Source organism: Hylobates moloch, unplaced genomic scaffold (genome assembly GCF_009828535.3).
Source record: "Hylobates moloch isolate HMO894 unplaced genomic scaffold, HMol_V3 SCAFFOLD_18, whole genome shotgun sequence".
Lineage (NCBI taxonomy): Eukaryota > Metazoa > Chordata > Mammalia > Primates > Hylobatidae > Hylobates > Hylobates moloch.
In genome coordinates, this window is record NW_026652293.1 from 37,675,051 (window position 1) to 37,698,645 (window position 23,595).

Consider the following 23,595-nt stretch of genomic DNA (forward strand, 5'->3'; position numbering starts at 1 on the left):
AATGGGAATATTCAGAGTACCTACCTCAGAGTTGTTGGGAAGATGTAAAGAATATATGGAAAGCACTCAGAATAGTGACTGGCAAGGGATTAACATTCCAGACAAACTCATCACCACCACCACCATCATTGTCATCATTGTCAAAGCACAGTTTTGTTTGCTGAGCTGGCAACAATGGAAATCTTACCCCAGATAAAGATCCTGCCACCTGTACCAGGGAGTCCATACTGAGTAGGGGAGGGGTACAGAGCTGGGCTGACTTTTTAGAATAGCCCATATGGCAAGGTGACTTTGTGTAAGTACGTACCTTGGAAATGTAAAATGTGTTACAAATATTAGTGTTATAGTTTTTGTTTTTCCTGTATATACAGTGCTTTAAAATCTAAAAATGGTATCATAAACATAATCCTAGTTTTCACTTATTTAACAATGTACCATGCACTAGATACTGTGCTCACTGCTTTACACAAATGTACTCACTTAAGGTACTCAACAATTCATAAAGGTAGAACTATTTTCATCCCCACTTTAAGGATAGGGTAATGATATTCAAAAGTCACTCAAGATCTCAAGTGGGATTCAGTCTTGGGTCTGTTGGCTCTCAAGTCTATGCTTTTAACTATAACATACTCGTGGATGGAATATAAGTGTTCTGAGCTGAATACGATGCCAGTGGGCTCAGAGTTTTGGCCAAATGTCAGTAACCCTGCTCTCAGATTCTGAGGGTTCTGCCTCCATCCCTTCAATAAGCGTCAAGGCATCTCAGCACTGCAGAGCACGTACCAGTGCTTTGCTATTTAAGCACTAGGAAGAGGAAAATCACTCTTCCTTTCCCTTGTTCCAAGTTAACCATGTCAAGCTTGATTTGTCTACCTTGGAAGAATCCAGAGCTCAGTTGACCCTGCTAAGATTTTAAATTACAATTCTCTTAAAATTTATGTTACTTTTTAGAATAGTCAGGACAATAAAAAAATTTACAGTTCTTGAGTCTAAGGATTTGCAACCCAGCCCAGAGACCGTTTCATTTTCTGACTAGGACATGAAAACAAAATACAATACTCCCCTCCTTCTAAAAAAAAATTTGTTTTTCTTTCTAAAATCAAAAAAGTACTTTGCAGTTAAGAAAAAAAGACGACAAGCAATAGTAGCTTATTTTCCTTTATTATCCCAAAATATCTGTGTGAATGGGACAATGTCGCAAAACAAGGCAGAAATCTGTAGCCAAGTACGTCTCACTCAGAGGAAAGAACTGATTGGACAGAAGGCACCAGAAATTGCATTTTGTTGGGTTACATGTAAACAGGAAATGGGGGGAAAGATTCACGAAAGAGAAAGGAACTTGCACCATCATTTCATTGCCACATCGCTCACTGCTGATGCTCCACCTGTAGCTTACATTGTAGTGTAAACTGTACCTGATGCTAAGGAGACAAATACCCACACAGCAGCAATGCAGGAGCTTGAAAAGGAATTGAGATTGATCTAAGCCCGCAGGTCCTCTTTCCCTCACAGCTCCCAGGGGCATCTTGTTTGGCAGTGCCTTGCAAATGCACTGCTCATCAACTGGTTAGTGGAAAAGTCAAATCCTAAAAAGCTTGGTGAATACATTTTGTTGCTGTCATGCTCTTCAATCAGATGACTTGGATGGGTCCGGGGGTGGAGGGACGTACCACATCAGGCCTGTCTTCTTAGGTAATGACAGTGGGTGCCGTGCGTCCCGTCCTCTCCTGCAGTTGGGACACTTTCAGAGCAATGGAAATAAGTGGGGCCAACATGACCTGAGAAAGACATAGAGAGAAGCTTTTCCATCACTTCCTCTAAACACAGATGCTTAGCTCCAAACCCATATGTCTGACTGCCTACTTCTAGGTCTCCAAGGCTCCTCAAACTCCACAAATCCAAAAACAAACACATGTTATTTCCCCCAATACCTAGTTCCAGCAGTTTCTATTTCAGTGGATCAACACTACAGTCTTTCACATAAAGTGAACAACTGGGAGTTGCTCCTGACATCTTCCTCTGCATTTTCCCCATGCCCAGTCCATGAGCAGGCCTAAGTGACCTTTCCCCACTAAATCTCTCTCCACGGCCCCCTCTTCTCTCCACTCTCCTGCTCTAAGTTTTGCTAAGTCAATATCCTGTCTCTTACCTGGAGCAGTGAGTGCCTCCACATCCACTTGTGCATCTTCCAGTTTCTTTCCCACACTGTACCCAATGGGATTGATGTGGTTTGGCTCTGTGTCCCCACTCAAATCTCATCTTGTAGCTCCCATAATTCCCAAGTATTGTGGGAGGGACCCGGTGGGAGATGTTTGAATCATGGGGGTGGGTCTTTTCTGTGCTGTTCTCATAATAGTGAATGGGTCTCATGAGATCTAATGGTTTTAAAAACAGGAGTTTCCCTGCACAATTTCTCTCTTTTGCCTGCTGCCATTCATGTAAGACATGACTTGCTCTTTCTTGCCTTCCACCATGATTGTGAGGCTTCCCCAGCCATGTGAACTGTAAGTCCATTCAAACCTCTTTCTTTTGTAAATTGCCCAGTCTCGGGTATGTCTTTATCAGCAGTGTGAAAACAGACTAATACAGGAATCTTTTTTTTTTTTTTTTTTTTTTTGAGATGGAGTTTCACTCTTGTTGCCCAGGCTGGAGTGCAATGCTGCGATCTTGGCTCACCACAATCTCTGGCTCCCGGGTTCAAGCAATTCTCCTGCCTCAGCCTCTCTAGTAACTGGGATTACAGGTGTGCGCCACCATGCCCGGCTAATTTTGTATTTTTAGTAGAGACGGGGTTTCTCCACATTGGTCAGGCTGGTCTTGAACTCCCGACCTCAGGTGATCTGCCTGCCTTGGCCTCCCAAAGTGTTGGGATTACAGGCGTGAGCCACTGCGCCCGGCCTAATACAGGAATCTTTAAAAATGCAACAACCCCTCCCCACATCTACTTCTTGCTTAAAGAAAAAAAAAAAAAAAAGAATTCTGTTGCTTAAGTAAATAAATGCTTTCAATATTTAAAAAAAAAAAAAAAACTACTAATCTAGTTGAACTGCCCATTTTACAGATGAGAAAATTGATACCCAAAGAGATGAAGTGATTTGACTAAATGACTCAATAGCAGAGCCAGGAGTAGTACATTTTCTACTGCTGACTGCTAGTTTTCTTATCTAAATCTCCACCGATTCATTATACCTGGATAAGGAGAATCAACTCCACCTGCTGAAACTACCATGTGCCATTCCCCTTAGGGCTTGGGCAGCCCCCACAAAGTGCTGATGGCCTAGCAGCTGCAGAATAAGGAAAGGCAGCTCCCCGGCTAGATGGTGATATACCTGGGCATTGCGGGAACCTCACATCATCCTCTGCCATTCCACCTCCTGAGGACTATGGTTCAGAGGAAACAAATTTCATTCATTCTTTGAATCTACCATGTGCCAGGCATTTATCTTGATGATCAAAAGACAAACACAATTTCCTTCTTCCTTTTCTCTTGTGCTATTAAGTGTCTATAATGCAGACCCCATTGCCTTTGGTTGAAGTTTTAGGGATGCCTACAACACAACAAGGTACTGGTGATGACTTGAAACTGGGGCCTGGCCACTGGAAAAGATGTAAAAGTGAAGCATTCTCTCATCTCCCACTTTCTGTAATAAAAGCAACTATACTACTCATGTGAGGTACCTACAATGGTCAAATTCCTAGACACAGGAAGGAGAAAGGTGGTACCAGGGATTGTAAAAAGGGAGAAGTGGGGAGGTGCTGTTCAATGGGTATAGAGTTTCAGTTTTGGGGAAAAAAGGTTTTAGAGATATGTTGGGCAACAATATGAATATGTACGACATTACTAAACTATATACTTAAAATGGTTATAATAGCAAATTTTATGTTATGCTTAAAATTAGACTAAAAAAACTAAGAGAGCTGCTTATTCTGAAAAGTTAATCCTATATGCCAGCCACAGCGTTTAAACATTTTACATTTATTATCTCCTTAAATCCCAGTAACAACTGGATGAAGTAGGTATTACTCTGCCATTTGACAGACAAGGAAACCAAGACTCATCAAATTGTAACAACTTACCCAGGGACACACAGTTATTAAGTGGCAGGAACAGAATTTAAAACAAGATCTCTCTAACTTTGCTCAAAACCACTATGCCAGGGGTTTCCAAATGAGTTTCACAGGATTTTAATTAGGTGTTAGAAGAAAAAAGTCTTTGTGGAAAAATAAGCATGACAAATGCTATTTATTTTATTTTACTTTCATTTTTTAATAAAAATTGTTTATGTTTAAGGTATATAATATGATGTCTTGATACACAAATAGATAGCGAACTGATTACTAGAGTCAAGCCAACTAACGTATCAATCTTGTCACCTACTTACCTTTTTTGTTGTGGTGGTGATAGAACAATTAAGATCTATTCTCCTAGTACATTTCAAGTGTTATTCATTATAGCCATCATGTTGTACATTCCATCTCTAGAACTGCTACATCCTACATAACTGAAATTTTGTACCCTTTGGACCAATATCTCTCCATTTTCCCCATTCACTAGCCCCTAGTAAGCCCCTTTCTGCTCTGTTTCTATGAGTTTCACTTTTTTTAGATCCCATATACAAGCAAAATCATGCAGTATTTGCCTTTCTGTGTCTGGCTTATTTCACTTAGCATAACGTCCTCCAGGTTCATCCACATTATCGCAAATGGCAAGATTGGCAAGATTGTGGTTTTTGTTGTTTTAAGGTAGAATAATTTTCCACAATTTCTTCATTCATCTGTAGATGGGCACTTAGGTTGGTTCCATATCTTGACTATTGTGAATAACATTGAATGAACAAGAGAGAACAGATATCTCTTTGACATATTTATTTCCGTTCCTCTGAATATATACCCAGAAGAGGGGATTACTGGATCGTATATTAGTTCTAAAAAATTTTTAACTTTTTGAAGAACCTCCATACTTTTGGTTATTCCAAAATAGCTATACCAATTTATATTCCCACCAATAGTGTCTGATGGTTCCCTTTTCTCCACATCCTTCCCAACGCTTGTTATCTTTTGTCTTCTTGAGAACAGCCATCCTAACAGGGGTGAAGTGACAGCTCATCGTGGTTTTGATTTTCATTTCCCTGATGATTAGTGATGTGGACCACCTTTTCATATGCCTGTTGGCCATTTGTATGTTTTCTTTGGAGAAATGTCCTTCAGCAAACGCTATGTAAACAGGCACCTTTACTGCAAGTCTTCTTGGCACCCTCTTTTTTTCTTTCCTTTTCTTTTTTTAGAGATGGGGTCTTGCTGTGTCACCAGGCTGAAGTGCAGTGGGTATTCACAGGTGCGATCCCACTACTCATCAGCATGGGAGTTTTGACCTGCTCTGTTTCCAACTTGGGCCGGTTCACCCCTCCTTATGCAACCTGGTGGTTCCGCTGCCCTGGGAGGTCACCATATTGATGCCAAACTTAGTGCAGACACCCGACAGGCATAGCACACTATAGCCCAGAACTCCTATGCTCAAGTGATCTTCCTGCCTCAGCTTCCTGAGTAGTTGGGACCACAGGTGTAGGCTACCATGTCCAAATTCTTGGAGCCTTTATGGTGCATTGTATGCTGTGAATCACCAAGAAGGGGCTAATATACGACAATACTTTCCCAACTTTTTTTAAGCTATGGAGCTCTGGTTGAGATGAGGATTGTGAAAAACACTTAAAGAAACTCTGTCTTGTCCTTCACTGCTTCCCCTTGGCTCCTCCATTTTTGGGGGCTGTCCTTCAAGTTCACTGTCCCACCCTTTGCTCCCAGAGTCCCTCCTTACTCTGATATACTTCTGAAGACTTTTGGGGGAATAGCTGAGGAACCCAGCTCACCAGGCTGCAGGTCTGCAGACTGTTCTGTGAAGACACATGAAACTGCCTCTCCCTGCCCCCACCAAATCTAACCAGTGTGTGTTCTGCCCAAGCAGGTGATCAGACCAAACAAAGCAACAAAAGGCTGGGGACAGAGCAGAACACCAGATGAGGGGCTGATTTAAAGATCAATTATCCTGGGTTGGGTGCAGTGGCTCAACATATAATCCCAGCACTTTGGGAGGCTGAGGTAGGAGGATTACTTGAGGCTAGGAATTCAAGACCAGCCTAGGCAATGTACTAAGACCTCCTCCCTACAAAAAGAAAAAAGAAATGAGCAGAGCATGGTGGCATGTACCTGTAATCCTAGCTACTCAGGTGGCTGAGGTGGGAGGATTGCTTGAGCCCAGAAGGTGGATGTTGCAGTGAGCTGAGATTGTGCCACTGCACTCCAGCCTGGGCAACAGAGTGAGACCCTGTCTCAAAAAAAAAAAAAAAAGAGAGATTCATTATCCTTACTAGGCATGTAAACCTATTAACTGTTGCTTAACTTTTCTGTGCCTCAGTTTCCTTATCTGTAGCAGGGAGAATAATAGTCTAAGTTATTTGAGAATTAAATGAGTATATTTTCATAATGGGCTTACAACAGAGCCTGGCAAACCACAAATGCTCAGAAAATTTTTTATTTTTAATTAATTAATTATTTATTTATTTATGATACAAGGTCTCACTCTTGCTCAGGCTGGAGTGCTGTGGTGTGATCCTGGCTCACTGCAGGCTTGACCTCCTGGGCTCAGGTGATCCTCCCACCTCAGCCTCCCTATTTTTACTATTACAATTATTATCTATAATGCTGTTGACATGGAGAAAGAAACATGGAAGAAAGTAAGCACAGCTGGTACCTTGTTGAGCCATTTGAGAAATGGGCATTGAAACACAGGTTCAATGGGAAACTATCATTGCCTTGAACAGAATGAACTAACCAGGGCACAGGGCTGGGCGTTACCTGGGGGTCCTGGTTAATCTTGGAAATGTCCTTCTCATAGCTATCGATGTACAGCCGAATGGTGGCCCCGGCACTCCCAGTGCCGCTCAGTCGGAAGATGATTCGAGAACCATCTGTGAAAATGAGCCGCAAGCCCTGGAAAAGACAAGCAGAGATTTTTTTCCCCATATGCTGGGAGATTGAAGGCTGGCAAATTATGAGGGGTCTATTTGGGGATGTAATTTCATCCATACTTGATCAATTGGAGGGTTAAATCCTTGATAAATGGCAGCAGCTGCACCTCGTGAGCCTGCCTTCCGTCACCCTCTCTGCATCCAGCTGATGGGGGCTTAGCTATGGTGGGAGAAGCATTTCCAGGGTCAGGGGAAACCTGACTTCAGTGATGCTGGGTGATGTGAGGGCTTCCCTCCTCTCCCCACTTCCCTGTGATTTATGGACTAACCATTCCAGTTTGAAGCTTAATAATGAAGCACATAAAGCTGCTAGATGCAAAAATTCAGCCCCCAGATCAAGAGGGAAAAATGGACCAAAGGGGCTGAAACCAGAGCAGAAGAGGTTTCAGGCAGATGAGGGGAAGGACTCTTACAAACCACTAGCAAAGGTCCTCAAAAGAGAACAGGAAGCCAGAGGTCCCAAATGGCAGAGACTGGCTCTTCCCAACCTAACAAGCAGGAGCCAGTGGCCAATCTCCTGCCGATCCCTGATGGCTCAAAGCGAGGTCCGTTGAAGTGCCAAGCCCGTCCTTCTCTCTGCTGCCCTCTCTTTTTCCTCCCCAGCAGTATCTCTGCACATCAATTATCTTCTCACTTGGGGAAAAATGTGTGGGAACTCTGGGGTAGATATTTCCCAACCTGAGGGAAGAAGGCTGGGACAGAAGTTGCCTGAGGACTCTTCAGTCTTTCTGAGTCTATCCGTCCTCTGCAAAAAGGAGAACCTTGCATAACGCCAAAGACTGACCAAAAAGACGCTGCTCCTCACCTGCTGTTCGTCACCAGTCCCCATCTGGTGTTTAATGGTGCCATTCATTAGCACTGATTAGTGAAGACAGTAGATGAAATACACAGAAGACTTGCCACAGTTCGTCACTACGGCAAGGATACGGTCCATTTTCACTGACCATTTCTTGCTTTCTAGTAACACACCAGGGTTGCTCTCCTTTCCTCACAGCTTCAACTTGAAGCCTCTAAAATTCTTTTCACTAGATTGCAGATGTTCTATCTACATATGTTGGATCATATTTTTCCCTCCTATCTGGTCTCACATCTAAATGCTTGGGTTTTCTGATGACAGAAAGTGGGGCAGCTGCTTTCTTTACAGCACAGAGGGCAGCTCTCGAGCTTAGGCCACTGTCTCCTATACATACCTTTGCACCTCTCCTCCCTCCTGGCAGATGCCAGAGGCACTGCAGAGCTGGGATTTACTTTTTCTGGACTTCCCTTCTGTCTCTGAAGGCTTAATTACACAACCTTCTGTCCCACTCTGCCATCCCTCAGCTCCACTCTCTCCTTTTCTACACCCCTTTCTTCCTCAACCATAGGTCTCTCTTCTAATTATGTCAGGCATAATTTACAATCATCCAAACTGGACCCAAAGTTCTCACAAATGGCAAACAGGCACAAGGATGAGAAACCACTTGTGCTAGAAGTTGAGGATGGGAGACTCCAGGCACTGAGGGTTGCTGTGGCCCATCCATCCATTCACTGCCTGCTCCCCAGAGAGAAGCTTCCAGTAAATCCCACAGCCCGGCCCTTCCAAACCCTATGAGATGCCTTGAGAAGGACCAGGCCAAAAATTTGGGTCAATTGGAAAAAAGTAAACTGGGAGGTTGTAACAGAATCTTCATCCTGCTCTTTATTCTATTATGAATTGTGAGAGATGAGTTTACTCTGTGACAACAACAGGCAACAGAAGCAGAGGTGAGAGAACCCTGGGCCCTAAGTGTTCATAAGAAGCCGGGAGAAAGCCTGACCCAGCCTGCAGCCTAGGGTACCCAGCACACAGTGAGGGAAGCACTAACAATTCTGGCCACATCTAGAGATGCTCCAGGTCCTAAACTGCGGCGTCTTGCCAGGTACTGCTGTGTTAGGTGGGGTGCCAGTCATGTTCTGCGAATGACGATGGTCAATGTTTCTAAGTCTGGGAATGCCTCATCTGTTTTTCTCTCCTTTAGAAATTAGAACATATGAGAGAAATATATAAGGATAGTGCCACTTACATGCTGTCACTCTGCTATAATCTGCTGACAGAAAAGAGAGGAGCTGATATCTAGGTTCCCACAGTTCTCCCTCTTTCTTAGATTCTGGGGCTCCTTTCTGCATGTACAATGGACACATCATCTTGCATATAATTCAAGAGGGTGCAAAAATCCCGCTGGAGTCCAGGTTAAGAATCCCAGAATGAGAGTACCGGACAGTGCATAGAACCAGGGCATAAACCACTGTCCCAAGGAGTGCACGTGAGAGTCACGTGGGACAGCAGAAAACCAGGTAAGAACAGCTACCATAGAAAAACACGGCAAAAGAAAAATGGCCAACAGGAACTTTTTCATTTTTCCCTTGAGATGTCAGAGATGAAGTTCTGAGGTCTCTCTCCCACTTACACACAGGTCTGTTTCTACCTGATTTCTTGAAATGCTTCCATCCACTGGGTCGCTGTATTCAAAGTTATCGGCCTTCTCCACGGTGTAAACTTTGTCATTTGCTGAGAACTGCTTCCCCACAAAGGAGCGATCAAACATCAGGGCTTCCAAGTCCTTCATCATTTTGTTTGCACCTTCAGCTTCCACCTCCTCATAATCATACCTGGAAGAAGTCACGAAGTTGAGGCCCGCGGGCTGACTGCAGATCACACCAAGGCCTATCAGTCAGCACTTTCTTCATCATTTGTTTGGCCCTCCCCCAAAACTATCTAACTTCAGAAGAAGCTGGCAAAAAAAAATATAGGCCTGTCAGTCACTGGGGATGGAACAGGCCAGGGATGAAAGGAAGGGTTTGGAGGATTTCAGGGAAGGGTTATGAGCTTCTGAATAAGCAGAAAACACCCATCTTGGCATTTCTACAGAATAAAGCTCGAAGATGTTTCAAAGGCTTTTGAAAGATGCTATCTAACATTTAGTCACCACATCCTGAGGAGGTAAAATAAAAAGCAATGTTATCTCTGGAGAACTCTCTTGAAAGGAGCACGTGACTCAGGCACTTCTCCTCCAAGCTCCCTGGGCTTCTCTGGAGTGAATGCTGGGCCTGCTCCCAGCCTGAGACCTGCCTGAGGCTGCTGAGATTTTGACTAAGGAGAGTTCCAGCTCCACAGGAGCTTCCTAAAGCAGGGCCAAGTTTTCACTGACCAGATGAAGATGCCAAACACTGACTCTTTACATCTAAAATGCCTCTTTTTTTTTTTTTCATTAATTTTAGTAAGTTTCAAGATACATGTGCAGAACGTGCAGGTTTGTTACATAGGTAAATGTGTGCCATGGTGATTTGCTGCACCTATCAACCCATCACCTAGGAATTAAGCCCCAAATGCATTAGCTGTTTATCCTGATGCTCTCCCAATTTTTTTTTAAATTTTGTTTTATTTTAAGTTCCGCCTCCCTCCTTTCAGTGGGAGTGGATTTTGGTCCAAGGTCCTTTGGGTTCGCCCTGACAGAGGAGGCCCAGTGCGGATGAAAAAGGGCCAAGGAAAAAAGTGCACCACAAATGAAATTCTATAAAGATGAGTTTTCCTTCAAGAATTCTTTTTGACTTCTTTCTTATGATGTTAAAGACTTGTACAGGTGGCTTTTCTTGACCTAGTGGCATACACCCTCTTGAGAGAGTTATTTTTTAGAAGCTCAAGATAGCAGAGTCTATATTTATTTGTAATCGTGAAATAGATACGATATATGCAAGATGACACCTCTGAGACATGAGAAATGCTGAGGAATTAAGGCCAGCCTATTCTGGCTCCAGGATTCTATGAATCAAGGGCCAAACAGTCCCCTTAATCTTAAAGTCAGCTTTTCCCCCCAGTTAACATGATAAACAACAAGAAATTACAACCAGGTGTTTGTGCTTTGCATTTTTGACCTCTGAGTATTCCAGAGAAATGTTTTCTAAACCCTAGGCACAGAGGGGTGGAATAGAAAGAGTCTGGGTTTTGCAATCAGACAGATGAGCTATGAATCTAGCCTCTATTGGCTATTAATTGTGTGACTACAGGGCCAGTTGCCCTATCTCTCAGAATCTCAGCTACCTTATCAATAACTGTTCTGAGGCTAAAGTGAGACAATGCATGCAAAAGTGCCTAGCACTTCTGTTCAATAAGTGGAAGGTATAATGGAGTTTTAACTAATCACAAATGCAGGTACTAAGGACTTGATTTGTAATACTTGGTTAGCAGTTATATTTGATAATTAATAAAACTATGTTAAAGTAGTTTTTATATGGAGGATTGTGACTAATTCAAGGGTGTGACACTTTCTCTGAACAACCCCTCCTAACCTTATTCTACTCTGGCTATTGTTCACCTGTTAACTCATTCATTCATCTATTCAAAACATATTTATGCAGTCTCTACTATGAGTTGGGTGCTTAGGGTACAAAAACAGACATGGCCCTGTTTTTATGATACTCTAGGTTCTAGAGAGTTCATGATTGCTGTTCTGAATGACTCGGTTTTTCTGTCTGTTATAAAGTAGGGATTTTTTTGCCTTGGTTCCCAGGGCTACTGTGTGGTATCAGGTAGTTATTACTTATTCCTTCCACAAAAGAATAACGTGAGAGAGAAAGAGATCAATGAACCCATCCAAAGTTAATAAAATAATTCTGATGAAGGAGCTTAATTTACTTAGTTGAATTCTTTCTTGACTATCCAGAGATCATGGACTATAAAATCTGGGATATATTTTTTTAATTCTCTAGTCTAACTCACCCATTTTATAGAACAGGCAACTGAGGTCCAGAGAAATTACACCTATTCACTTCTTATACATAAACAATTCATCCAATATGCTTCTTACCATATTTTCTTTCTACAATTGGAATACTGAGGTCCAGAAAAATTCTTGTTAGATTTTTACACTAACTGGGGAAAAGGCAAATTGGAATTAGTGAAAAGTACTACTGTCAAAATTTTTTTAATGCTTTTAAAAAATAGAAGTATGCATGATAAAGAATGATTACTAAGTATTCTAAGTATTTTGTTCACTGCTGAATTCCAAGTACCCGATGGAAATTGGGTATACAGTAAATATCTGTTGAATAAATTAAAAAAATATTGACAAGTATATAGCCCTTGGGGACCTATTTCACAAGGCAGAAAAGTTGATGTGGACTAAGCATAACTGTTTCTATAATTTATGAAAAAAAGTTTCTAGGCTTTCAGTGCCCCAGAGTTTACAAAACATTTTCAGACTCATTATTCGTTTAATCCTCTCAACAGCTGGACTGTTATTCCCATTTCTACAGATGACAAAACTGAGTACAAAGAAAAGCTAAATGGCTCCCCAGTCTAGTAAGGGGAAGAAATAAAATTCTAATCCATTTCTCTGAATCCAAATCCAATGTTATGATCATGTCCACCCAATGGGCACATTTAAAATGCTTATAAAGCATTTATTCTTTTGATTATGTTAGCTAAATTTTTAAAGCCTCACTCTTTATGACTGACATAAAAATTGACTTCATTTCATCCCTGACCGAATTATTTTTAAGGTCTCCAACTGAGAGAGGCTGGATGAACTAGGGTTTTATTAGCACTTAAGACAGGAGAGGCTGTGGATGCGCGAGAATTCTCTCTGCCCACTTCCTCACCTTACCTTGTACCCCAGCTGGGCTGTGGCTCACCTGGTGAAGAAATTCCGGCCATACTTTTGCCAATGATCTTTGAGAATGTCCTCCACACTCTGCTTGCGGGTGGCTAGGATGGAGAGCCAGGCAAGGACAGCCCACAGTCCATCTTTCTCACGGATGTGGTCAGAACCTGGCGGGGGGAGAGCAACCTGCTGTGAGAAACGTGCTTTCTCCCAGTACCTGAAAAGGTACTTGATATGGTTGGGCTCTGCATCCCCACCCAAATCTCATGTTGAGGGAGGGACCTGATGGGAAGTGATTGGATCATGGGGGGCAAAGTTCCCCCTTGCTGTTCTCATGATAGTAAGTGAGTTCTCATGAGATCTGGTTGTTTAAAAGTGTATAGCACTTCCCCCTTCACTCTCTCTCTCCTGCAGCCATGTGAAGAAGGTGCCGGCTGCCTCTTCATCATTCTGCCATGACTGTACGTTTCCTGAGCCCTCCCGCCATGGTTCCTGTACAGCCTGCAGAACTGTGAGTCAATTAAATCTCTTTTCTTCATAAATTACCCAGTCTCAGGTAGTTCTTTACAGCAGTGTGAGAACAGACTAATACAGTACTCAACAGTAGGTGTGCAGATCCAAATAAAGGAGTCACACTGCCTGACTGAGGACCTGGGTACACAGGAGGAATCACATATTAAGTAGGCAACATGATACTGAAAAGAAATTGATGCTTCCCAAAGTGATTTAGAAATTTAAGGCATAAGTCAATAAAAATGTCAGTGAGATAATTAGGTGGAATTTGATATATCAGTTATAAAGTATTAATGTGAAGAAAACAGAATAGATCTTAAATGAACAAACAGCAGAAGAACATGACCATTATAAAATTTCAATAATTCAAACACCTTCTTCACATGGCTGCAGGAGAGAGAGAGTGAAGGGGGAAGTGCTATACACTTTTAAACAACCAGATCTCATGAGAACTCACTTACTATCATGAGAACAGCAAGGGGGAACTTTGCCCCCCATGATCCAATCACTTCCCATCAGGTCCCTCCCTCAACATGAGATTTGGGTGGGGATGCAGAGCCCAACCATTCAATTCAAACAGTCTGGTAGCTTAACAGAACAACAGAGTGCATCTGGAAAGAGATCCAAGCACGCATGAGGCTTGAGCGTATGACAAAGGTCTCACTGTAAGGCTGTGGGAAAAGAGTAGATTACTTTTTAAATGGCGTTTGGATAACTGGATAAATAGCTTTAAAAAATTGTTTTCTTCCCTATAGAACACCATAACAAAAATAATTCCAGTTGAACTAAAAATTCGAATGTAAAACCTGAAAGCTTTTAAATACTAGTATATATTATATTAATATACATGTCTTTTTATATATTTATATATATAAATCTTAGGGGTGATAATGTAAATTCAGTATTCATAAAAAAATTGATGTATTTATCTACTTAAAAATCAGCATTTCTATACTGTAAAACTACTATGGACAAAATTAAAAACCCATTGACAAACTTAAAAAAATTAAAGAGATCTGGTTGTTTAAAAGTGGATAGCACTTAAGGTAGATGTTTAATACTATATATATATAATTATATTTTTTGAGATGGAGTTTCGCTCTTTCGCCCAGGCTGGAGTGAAGTGGTATGATCTTGGCTCACTGCAACCTCTGCCCCCCAGGCTCAAGCGATTCTCCTGCCTCAGCCTCCCGAGTAGCTGGGATTATAGGTGCCCACCACCATGCTCAGCTAATTTTTGTATTTTTAGTAGAGATAGAGTTTTGCCATGTTGGCCAGGCTGGTCTCAAACTCCTGAACTCAGGTGATCCATCCGCCTTGGCCTCCCAAAGTGCTAGGATTACAGGCGTGACCTACTGTGCCCGGCCACATTTGATATATTTTAAGGCAGATGTTTAATACATTCAATATAGAAAAAATTCTTATGTATGAATAAGAAAAAAGAATTTCAATAGAAAAACAGGCCAAGGATATCAATAGGCGATTTGCCAAACAATACACATACACACATAAACCCAACCAATTAGTATAATAAAAAGCTGGTGTTATTTTTAAGAAAAATTAACGTTAAAACCACAATGAGAAACTGCTACTTGCTTGACAAAAGGTGTAAAAATCCACAAGTGTAAAAACCCGAACAGCCAGTGCCAGGAGAATAAAAGGGAAATGGGATTCCACCATAGAGCTGGTGGGAGTGGACGCTGGCACAATCCTTTTGGACATCAATTTGGCAAAAAAGTATCAAAGCCTTCAAACTGGACCTACTCATGGATCCAGCAACTCCAACTCTAAGACATTGTTCTTTAACCATTAAGGTTTGGTTAAACAAACCTTGGTTAAACAAACCTTAATGATGTCTCTTAAAGGAGACATCTGTCTCCTGCTAAGGTCCTTGCTAAAATCTTTAACAAAATTTTAAAATGGGCTTCTCGAGAGAATGTGCTTATATGCATGGACACCCTTTTCCAAGAGCCTGATATGGAGCACAACTCTCATTTTTTTGCCTTTAAACTCCTTATTCTGAAAGAAAGCAGTCTACATGGAGCCTTATTTTCTGATTTCTGAATAGAACTGTATACAATTGCTCTATAATCATGCTCTCACATTATCCTATGTTGAATTCTTTATGTGCCTGCCCTATTGCACTTCCGGCTGGGTCTTATTCTTCTTGGAATTGTTAGAGTATCTAGCACCATGCTGGGTATGCAGGAGGCACGTGCTGTTTTTCCTTCCTCTCTTCATCTTTTCAGACCCAGCTCAAATGTCCTCTCTTTTTTAAGACTAGCTCCCAACTTCCCTAGGCAGTCATGAACTCCCTTCTCTTTCTTCTCCTATAGCAACCTGCACAAAACATCTGGGGTAGCATCAGCCTCCTCGAACCTCAACCATCTGTTTGTGAGCCTTTCTCCCCACTAACTGTGTGCTTATTAGGGGCATCTCTTATTTATCCTTGTAATTAAGTCTGGTGACTAGCACAGCACAAGGAATACGGTAAATAACTAATTATGAAAGACTGTGTGAATGAATCAACCAATCAATTTACTCCAACACTTTCTCTTTCTATTTTTGGTTCTTAAAAAAAACGACTTTTTCTTTCAAAAGACTTTTCTCTTCAATAGGATACTACTTTTAGAAGTTAACAGTCCTCAAAACCCGGATGCCAGCAAAACCAGAGAGTAGGCAATATTTTTAGTGCTTTATATAACGTATTTTAGAAATGTTTACCTAATTTTACTATCTTTAGACTTTTATTTGCCCTTACTGCTATTTTAAGGAGCAAAAAGCTCTCTGGCTCTTACGGCTTTTGCAAATGATATGTTTTGGCAACAGTTCATCCTGAGAAGCAAGATTCTGGCAGCTTCCCTAATATATTGGGAATTCATGACAGCAGTATACAGCTTGGAATCATTTGTCTCCACTGGGTTTTTTTCTTCCTTCTTTTTTTTTTCCTTAATTTTTTTTCTTTTTTGGCTAGACTGAAAGCATAGAAGGCAGTGTTCCTTTGTGGCTTTTCCTGCCCTAAGTAAGGAACTTGATTTTTTCTTTTATGTGGAAATGAAAATAAAATCTAAAAATCTTACCCAACTCTGGCCAAGTTACTTGGAGATAACTAAATCATACACCTAATACTGTAAACAAAATACCTGCCCTGGGTAACATAAACAAATATCTGATTCCAATTGCATAATCCTCAGCCTCTTTGGATATTCTGGTTCATCACCAATCACCTTGGATGTATCAAAAACTCCAGGTAATTCAATTAATACTCAGGAAGTTGGAGCAAATTTCATTTTCTTCAGGGTTCTGATGAATGACGCCAGGTTTCCAGTGGAAAATACCAGTGGTGCAGGTACGTGTTTCTAAAGCTATTCTTTTCGCAGTTGTGGCTCAGTAGATAAAGCTTGATACTTAAGAATCAGATAAACCTGAATTTGAGGCTCTGTGACTTGTAAACTACTTGAATTTGGACAAATCATATTTTCTGAGCCTCAGTTTCTTCAACTGCAAAACAGAAATAATGCTAACTTCTCTCTCATAACTGAGAAATTACTACGAAAAAGCAAGTAGAAATATTTTATAAATTGTATAAATTTTATAAATTGTATAAATAAGGTGTAACATAACTACTACTGTTTTGAAGAAAGGGAAAAATAAAAGGCTTTTATGGAAAATTATTACATTTTACACTGACTTTATTATGCTTTTAAAAATAATGCTCCTTGATTGTACATATTGGAGAAGAAAATGGAAGAATATAACCTAATATGCTCTTTCCTCTGGGCGCTGGGATTACAGTGTTTTTTTCCTCCTTCCTTATTTTCTCATAATGAACATAAATTACTTGTTTCATTACGTTTTAATTTTAGAAAGAACACGAAGCCAAGCTCATTTAACTGTGAGAAAGGTAAAACACTCTGGGCAAGGACTTCTAGTCCCAGCTGGCACAAAAGACAGTGGTGGGTTTTGCACTGGGTCTCTTCGCCCTTGCTCCACTCGGGGACAGGAATGCTACCCTTTCAGCATCTTCAAACACCTGTCACTTTACTTCAGCCTAATCAGCACCTTGTGATAAGCACATACTCGGCTCAGTAGGGCACATCCTGGGTCTCAGCCAAGAAAAATGTCAACCATTCCTGAGGGAGCCAAGAGCTAACAGGTTAGGGATTGGGTTACATTTACCAGTATGGGCATCTCAGGAGCTGTCCTGGCTTCTGCCCCTGCCAGGTGACAGACAGGCCTGAGGATGGGGGCATGGCGGCCATAAAACAGCTGCATGGAGTTCCCTGAAAGTACTAGTGTCTGTCTGTCTCTTTCTGTCAATTTCTCTCTCTCCTCCAGCCCCCTGAACATACAGTTCTCACTGCCTGGAAAGCCCATTCCACATACACCTACTAGCCTGGCTAACATGTCCTGCAATTACTTTCAACTTCAGTCTTATCCAGGATGCCCTCCCCATGTCCTCTGTGCTTCTACCACTCCCTGTGATCACGCCGTACTCTAGACTATGAGTTGTACTGCCCAAATAGGGGTTGGCCCAAAGTCAGTTGTTAAGACAGTCTGGGATACATATGTAACAAACCTGCACATTGTGCACATGTACCCTAAAACCTAAAGTATAATAATTAAAAAAAAAAAAAAAAAAAGACAGTCTGCCCAAAGAATGGCCGGGCCCCAGTTAACTGGCTGGGAGGCTCAGCTGACCTGCTGTGTCTGCAGTCCTGTCCTCTTGGCCTTCCACTGCACAAACAACTTCACTTGGAAAGGAAGGTGAGCTCCTCGGAAAGCCTTTTCCAGACCACTCCAGCCCCCAGGAGGCTGGCCCCAGGAACTGTCAGGCCTTCCACTTAGCAATGAGGCCTGACCTGCCTCATTACTGCCCCTGGAACTTGTTTTCCTTCCCAAAAGGTGCCTTTGGAAGAAGGTAGTTTACGTGCCTGATAAGTAGGAACTGTGTCCTAACGCAAACTTCACTTTACACTCAACAAATGTAAATCAGTGCCAGCATGTACCAAGCACATAAGAAGATACCAAGATGCACAAGGCGTGTCCCCTGCCGTCACAGATGAGCACAGACATACAGGTGAGGGAGACAGACAGGCAGATAACAGTTTAACTGAGTGAGTTATAATTAGGGTATAAGCCTAGTTCTACTGGGGTATTCTGTCTAGGCTATGCCCAGACATGGGGTGCTACAATCTTCCCCTGTGGGCTTTGCCTACAGGGAAATGTACTCAGTAGCTATGCAAGTTAGAATGGGCAGAAAGCCAGAAAGAAAATCTGATCTCCTACACCACAGAACCAAGTTAGGCACCCTGAGAATAAAGCTCCTGAAGTACCCCTGTACTTCACCTTCTATTGCTTTGCACACTTGTAATTCATGGAGCCCTCTGAGAGAAGGCCTTGTTCACCATGTGTCCCAGAGTCTAACCCAGTATCCAGGATAAAGTCAAAGTTCAATAAATATTTGAGGAATGAATCAATGCAAAATGTACAAACATGAAGGACTTTTCATAAGAAACTAAAATTAAAAGAAATTTGCAAAGCATTAATGCTGTATTTCTTTAAGTTATCACTCCTGTATGATGCATTAGCACTAGAACCTTTAAAGACAGGACAGGGAAAAAATATTGCTAGCCTCTAGACCTGACCGGATCATAACTTACATATCTCTAAGTGATACCAAGTTCATCATCAACCTGGTTTCCCATCGCTCTTTCCCAAGCCCCCCTATTTTCCTGAGGAAAGGTTCAAATGCATGGTATTGTATACTATTCAGTGACCTCACTTTCAAAGTCCCAACAATTCTAAAGTGGAATGGAACTGACAGTCTGCCCTCTGCCATTGTGTATAAACATGTACATAATCATCCACGGTTAGGAAGAAAAAACAGCTTTGTACCATGAGATCAACAAACAACAACAGGCTCATCCTGTCTAGTTCTGGTCCCCATTTATCCCTGGTGTTTGTAAAGCTGACCTCTGAAGAAGTATCCTAGCTTCTGTGGTTACCATATCCAGGTGAGAAAGCTGCTGCTCCTCCAGCACAAACAGACTAATGTATAATGTACACAAACAGACTAATGTAACAGACTAATGTACAATGTTAGTAATATTCCAAGATTGTTCTTCAGATGCTAGTGGTTTGTTTTACTCGGTGGGCCAGTCCTGAAGTTAGACTCCTTTGCACCTCTTTGCAAGCAAACTTCTTTTCTTTTGTAAAAGTGCATTTCTTCCCGCAAAGACCTTGGGGTTCCCAACCCTGGACTGTGGAGTGGAAGTGGTGTTGAGTCATTACAAGGGCCCCAGACTATGGCAAGAGGTGAGGTGTGGATTCTCCATTGAGGTGGGTGGTTAAGCCGGAAAGCTGTGACCAGTCACTGTGGTTACAGCATCATACAGGAATTTACATCAGATACCTTTCAAAGTTCTTTCTTTTCCAGCAGCAGGAATCTGTTTGTCTAAATGGAAGGTGCCAAGTGAATAGTGTTCATGAACTCATTCAACAAGCGTTTACTGAGCACCTGTTCTATGCTGGGCCCTATGGGAGGCTCGAGGGACACAATGCAGGATAAGACACATAAGATCTCTGTCCTCATGGCATATACAGTCTAGTGGAGCCAACAGACATTAATCAAATAACCATAAGTAATTGTAAAATCACAGCTGCAACAAGTACAACAAAGAAGAGGTACACGGTGCCACAAGAGCCAATAATCAGGGGATTTCGCCCACTCTGAAAGGTCAAGGAAACGTTTTTGAGAAATCATCTCTGCTATTGCCTGGAAAAATACAGAAATAAAGCACTCTGTGCTCAATTAAGCTATAGAATTCAAATGTTTCAAAGTTCATAGAGTCACTAATGTCTACCCTGAGAAACTCTATGAAAGAACTGTTGGAAACATTCACTAGCAAGGGGCATGGTTGCTAAAAATTAACTCCTCTATAAATAAGAAGATCAGGAGTTCAGTTCAAAAAGTCCAGCTGCACTTGTTCGCAACAGCGGAGATCTATGGCTATGCAGCCTGGCTGTTTAAATGTTTATCTCAGAAATATTACACAACAATTTTCTTTTTTTGAAGAGAGAGAGAGAGAGAAAGAGCTTGTGATTATCCCCATGACAATGAAGAGCATTCTCTCTCTGGATATGAAATATAAAACCATGATTGGTACTAGGTATTTGTTGAATGTGTTAATAAATGAGAACAAACTTTAACAATAGTCTAAAGTCTAATACTTTGGTTCAGAGAAATCAATTCCACAAACATAACATGAGAGACTTCCCTTGGCAAATAGTTCTAGGTAAAAACTGTAAGGGTTTAATTACCCACGACCTCACGTGGGCTAAACAGTATTATGCAACTTTCTAAAAACTAACATAAAGAAAAGTTATGTCAAGAAAAATACTGTGTCCTAATCACTAGAAATAATCATCCCACCCCACTCTTCACTTGCCAGGCCAACCCTGGAAGATTTGGGCTCAGTTCTGGGCATCACCTTCTAAGAGTGGCACTGGCAAACTCAGAAGCACCTAGAGGCTGGCGCTGAGTCTATAAACAATGTGAAATGAGGAATGACTGGAGGAAACAAAGATGGACGGCCTGAAGAAAGAAGGACCTGAGAGCTGCTTCTTGTATTTGAAGGCCTGTCGTGTAAGAGGAGCAGCTTGTGCCATCCTGTCTTCAGGCCTGTTCCCTGCTGGTCAGCACCAGGGACTCCTACTTGGCTCTGGGGCTCTGATCCCTCCTGTCCAAGGCTTCCCACATGCGTCTGTGGAAAAAGATGTTACTGTACATACTACGAAATGATAATAATAATAATCATTTTTGCGGTGATGATATTGTATAATATCATCATAATTATTATATATAGTGGTAAACTATATTTAGGCAAAACTGTACTAACAGGATTCTTTATGGCAGAATGTTCTGGAATCTTCAAATGCTAATATCATCGTGAATATCCAAGATAGAGAAGTGTGGTCCAATTTTCCCAATTTTTCTTGACCCCTAGAACCCTCTCATGGAACTAGTATTCTTCCACATACCCACATGCTCTGGGAAACCTGACTCTAGATTTTTATCTTTTCACTAGGCTCAACACTGATACAGGTACAGGGGAACAGGAAACCAAAGGTTTTGACACAGTTGCTGCCTTCAAAGACATCTTCATTCATAAAGAATGACTGATGCGAGGCCTCAACTAGATGACACTGTGGGGAGTTTCATGGGAGAAGACCAGTTCATAGGCTCATTGGGCATTCATGTAGTATCCCTCAGAATAGCATGGCACCATGCCCATTATATGAAGTAGAAAAGGACTAAGCAGTGGTCTTGTAATCTCTGATTTAAACACCCACAACTTTGGGAAACTGTCTAGCCTTTGTTGTGGAAGTTGTTCAACCCCAAGACTCATCCAGCCTTCATACCTTCCAATTCTATCAAGGCAGTTCATTGCCAAGGAATATTACCACTCTCGAAAATATCAAGTTGCTTAGAACTTTGTAAATATGTGCCTCCAATTTAGCAGCTCATTCTACCTGCCCTCCCCGCAGACTTATAGGAAAGGAAATGAAATCAGTATTCTGTTCTGTTTAACCTGGCATGAATTGCAACTCAATTGCAAAGCTGAGAGAATGCTTGATTTTGATCTTCTTTTCTTCACTAAAGGGTGACAGTAGAGTACTATAGGACCAAGATCAGCGCATTTACTTAAAAATATTGGGTAGAGGGAATAAAAGGAGAAGAGATGCAGTCACTTAACTACCTTATAACCTGGCCGGAGACTGATAACATGGGACAGGGCCACACACCTGAACAGATGTTTAGAAAAGAGAGACTGATACAGGCAGCGTGAGGTAGCAGAGAAGGTCGTGAAGGAGGTGGCAGTTCGGGTCAATATTTGGACAAGCAGAGAGGAGGAAGGAGAGCACAGACAGTGAGGTCTATAGGTCTTGGGTCATCCTCTGAGAATACTATGTACCCTTCTTTCACTCTAATATTAATACAATTACACATACATCCTCAGGCACAAGGATGTATTTTTAATTTCTTGATCACCTAGCAACTTAGTTCCACCCTCATGGTCTTCCTTCATTTAGCCTTGATTACTCTGCTATAGAAAACTTGGGCCTATAAAAGAGAAAGATTTAATGCTGTGCTGAAACCTCTTCTTAAATAAAAACAAAAAACCGACTTGCTCCACCGTATTTCTTCTCAGAAATGAAAACATTTATAAGGTTTCTTTGACCACCGAAGGAAGAAAAATCTCTTTATCGCTCTGTTTAATCCCTGTAGACTCAATGACCACGCTGCCGACGAGGCCCCCCAGCTTCCTGTCTGAGTCGATGTGATCCTCTGAAAGTAAAATTAGCCTTTCTGGCTGAATGTGCTCACCCCTTTTCAAATGTGTACACTTCATCAGGGTTGTTATAAATAATCTGTACCTTGATTTAGGACACATCGGCTACCGTTGCTATTTCAGTGCTACCTTAGCAGTCTAAGCTTTTACTGGAAATAGTGGTTACAGGGAGGAAAATGCTAGCACAGGAGTGTGACTTACCGGTCCCGAAGCTCTCCTCCCCACAAAGGGACAGTTTGCTCGCATCCATCAAATTCCCAAAAAACTTCCAGCCAGTTGGGGTCTCATACAAAGCAATCTTTGTAGCATTAGCCACCCTTCAAAGGCATGAAATCAAAGTTACATCACAGCAGGACTCTCAGCGTAGCCATGTGAGGGACGGAAAAGGGCGATCCTTATTGTAATCAAGGGTCCCATTTAGCATTGCTCAGAGTCATACATAATTCTAAGATTGGTGGAAAATCGTAAGAGAAACCTTGTGTACAATGGGCTATTATATGTGGATTCAGAGAAGGCGGAAAAAGAAAGAATTAATTCAGATCATGGAGTTTAATATTTTAGAAGAAGCATCCATAGTAAAATGTTCAGGGCTGCTGTTTAGACTATTTAAACCCACATTTGGGATACAGACTGCATCTATAATCAATCTATAAAGAAGAGAAGAATGATGTTTTGATGCACCTATAATCACAGAATCATGACATACTGGGTCTTGGCAGTTAGCATTTTACAGAGAAGGAAACAGGGCCCAGAATGTTATGTGATCAGACCAAGGTCACAAAGCCAGGATGACCGACTGCCCAGTATTTAGCTGTCTGGTCAGTGCTGCTTTTGTCTCATCAGAAGTCTCCCCAGGGGAAACGCCCAGTGGGGTCTCCCCTAAGTACTGGCTTCACCCACACTGATTAGTGGTTCCCCTTCCCTTCTAACACGTCTTTTATTTCTCTCTAGGTATCTTTAGACTATTTAAAACCTTTGAGTGACTTAAAGAAAAAATTCCTTTGCCTTTGAACATGAAAAGTTACCTGATAAATTCCATTCACTGTTTGAGTGACATTGGCTCCCCAGAATGTTTGCCTTATT

The 23,595-nt window shown here is 41.7% G+C and overlaps 1 protein-coding gene across 2 annotated transcripts in view; it reads right to left on the bottom strand.

Moving 5' to 3' along the window:
- Positions 1-1,144: 1,144 nt before the first annotated feature.
- The window catches only part of PGM1 (phosphoglucomutase 1), a 67,996-nt gene continuing 45,545 nt past the window's right edge, over positions 1,145-23,595 (bottom strand). For both annotated transcript variants that reach the window (XM_032137255.2, XM_032137256.2), the window contains exons 7-11: positions 22,714-22,829; positions 12,675-12,810; positions 9,470-9,653; positions 6,853-6,987; positions 1,145-1,778 (exon numbers count right to left, since the gene is read on the bottom strand). In XM_032137255.2, the coding sequence (XP_031993146.1) occupies positions 1,689-1,778; positions 6,853-6,987; positions 9,470-9,653; positions 12,675-12,810; positions 22,714-22,829 (661 nt within the window). In that variant the 3' untranslated portion in view covers positions 1,145-1,688. The remainder of the gene's footprint in view (positions 1,779-6,852; positions 6,988-9,469; positions 9,654-12,674; positions 12,811-22,713; positions 22,830-23,595) is intronic.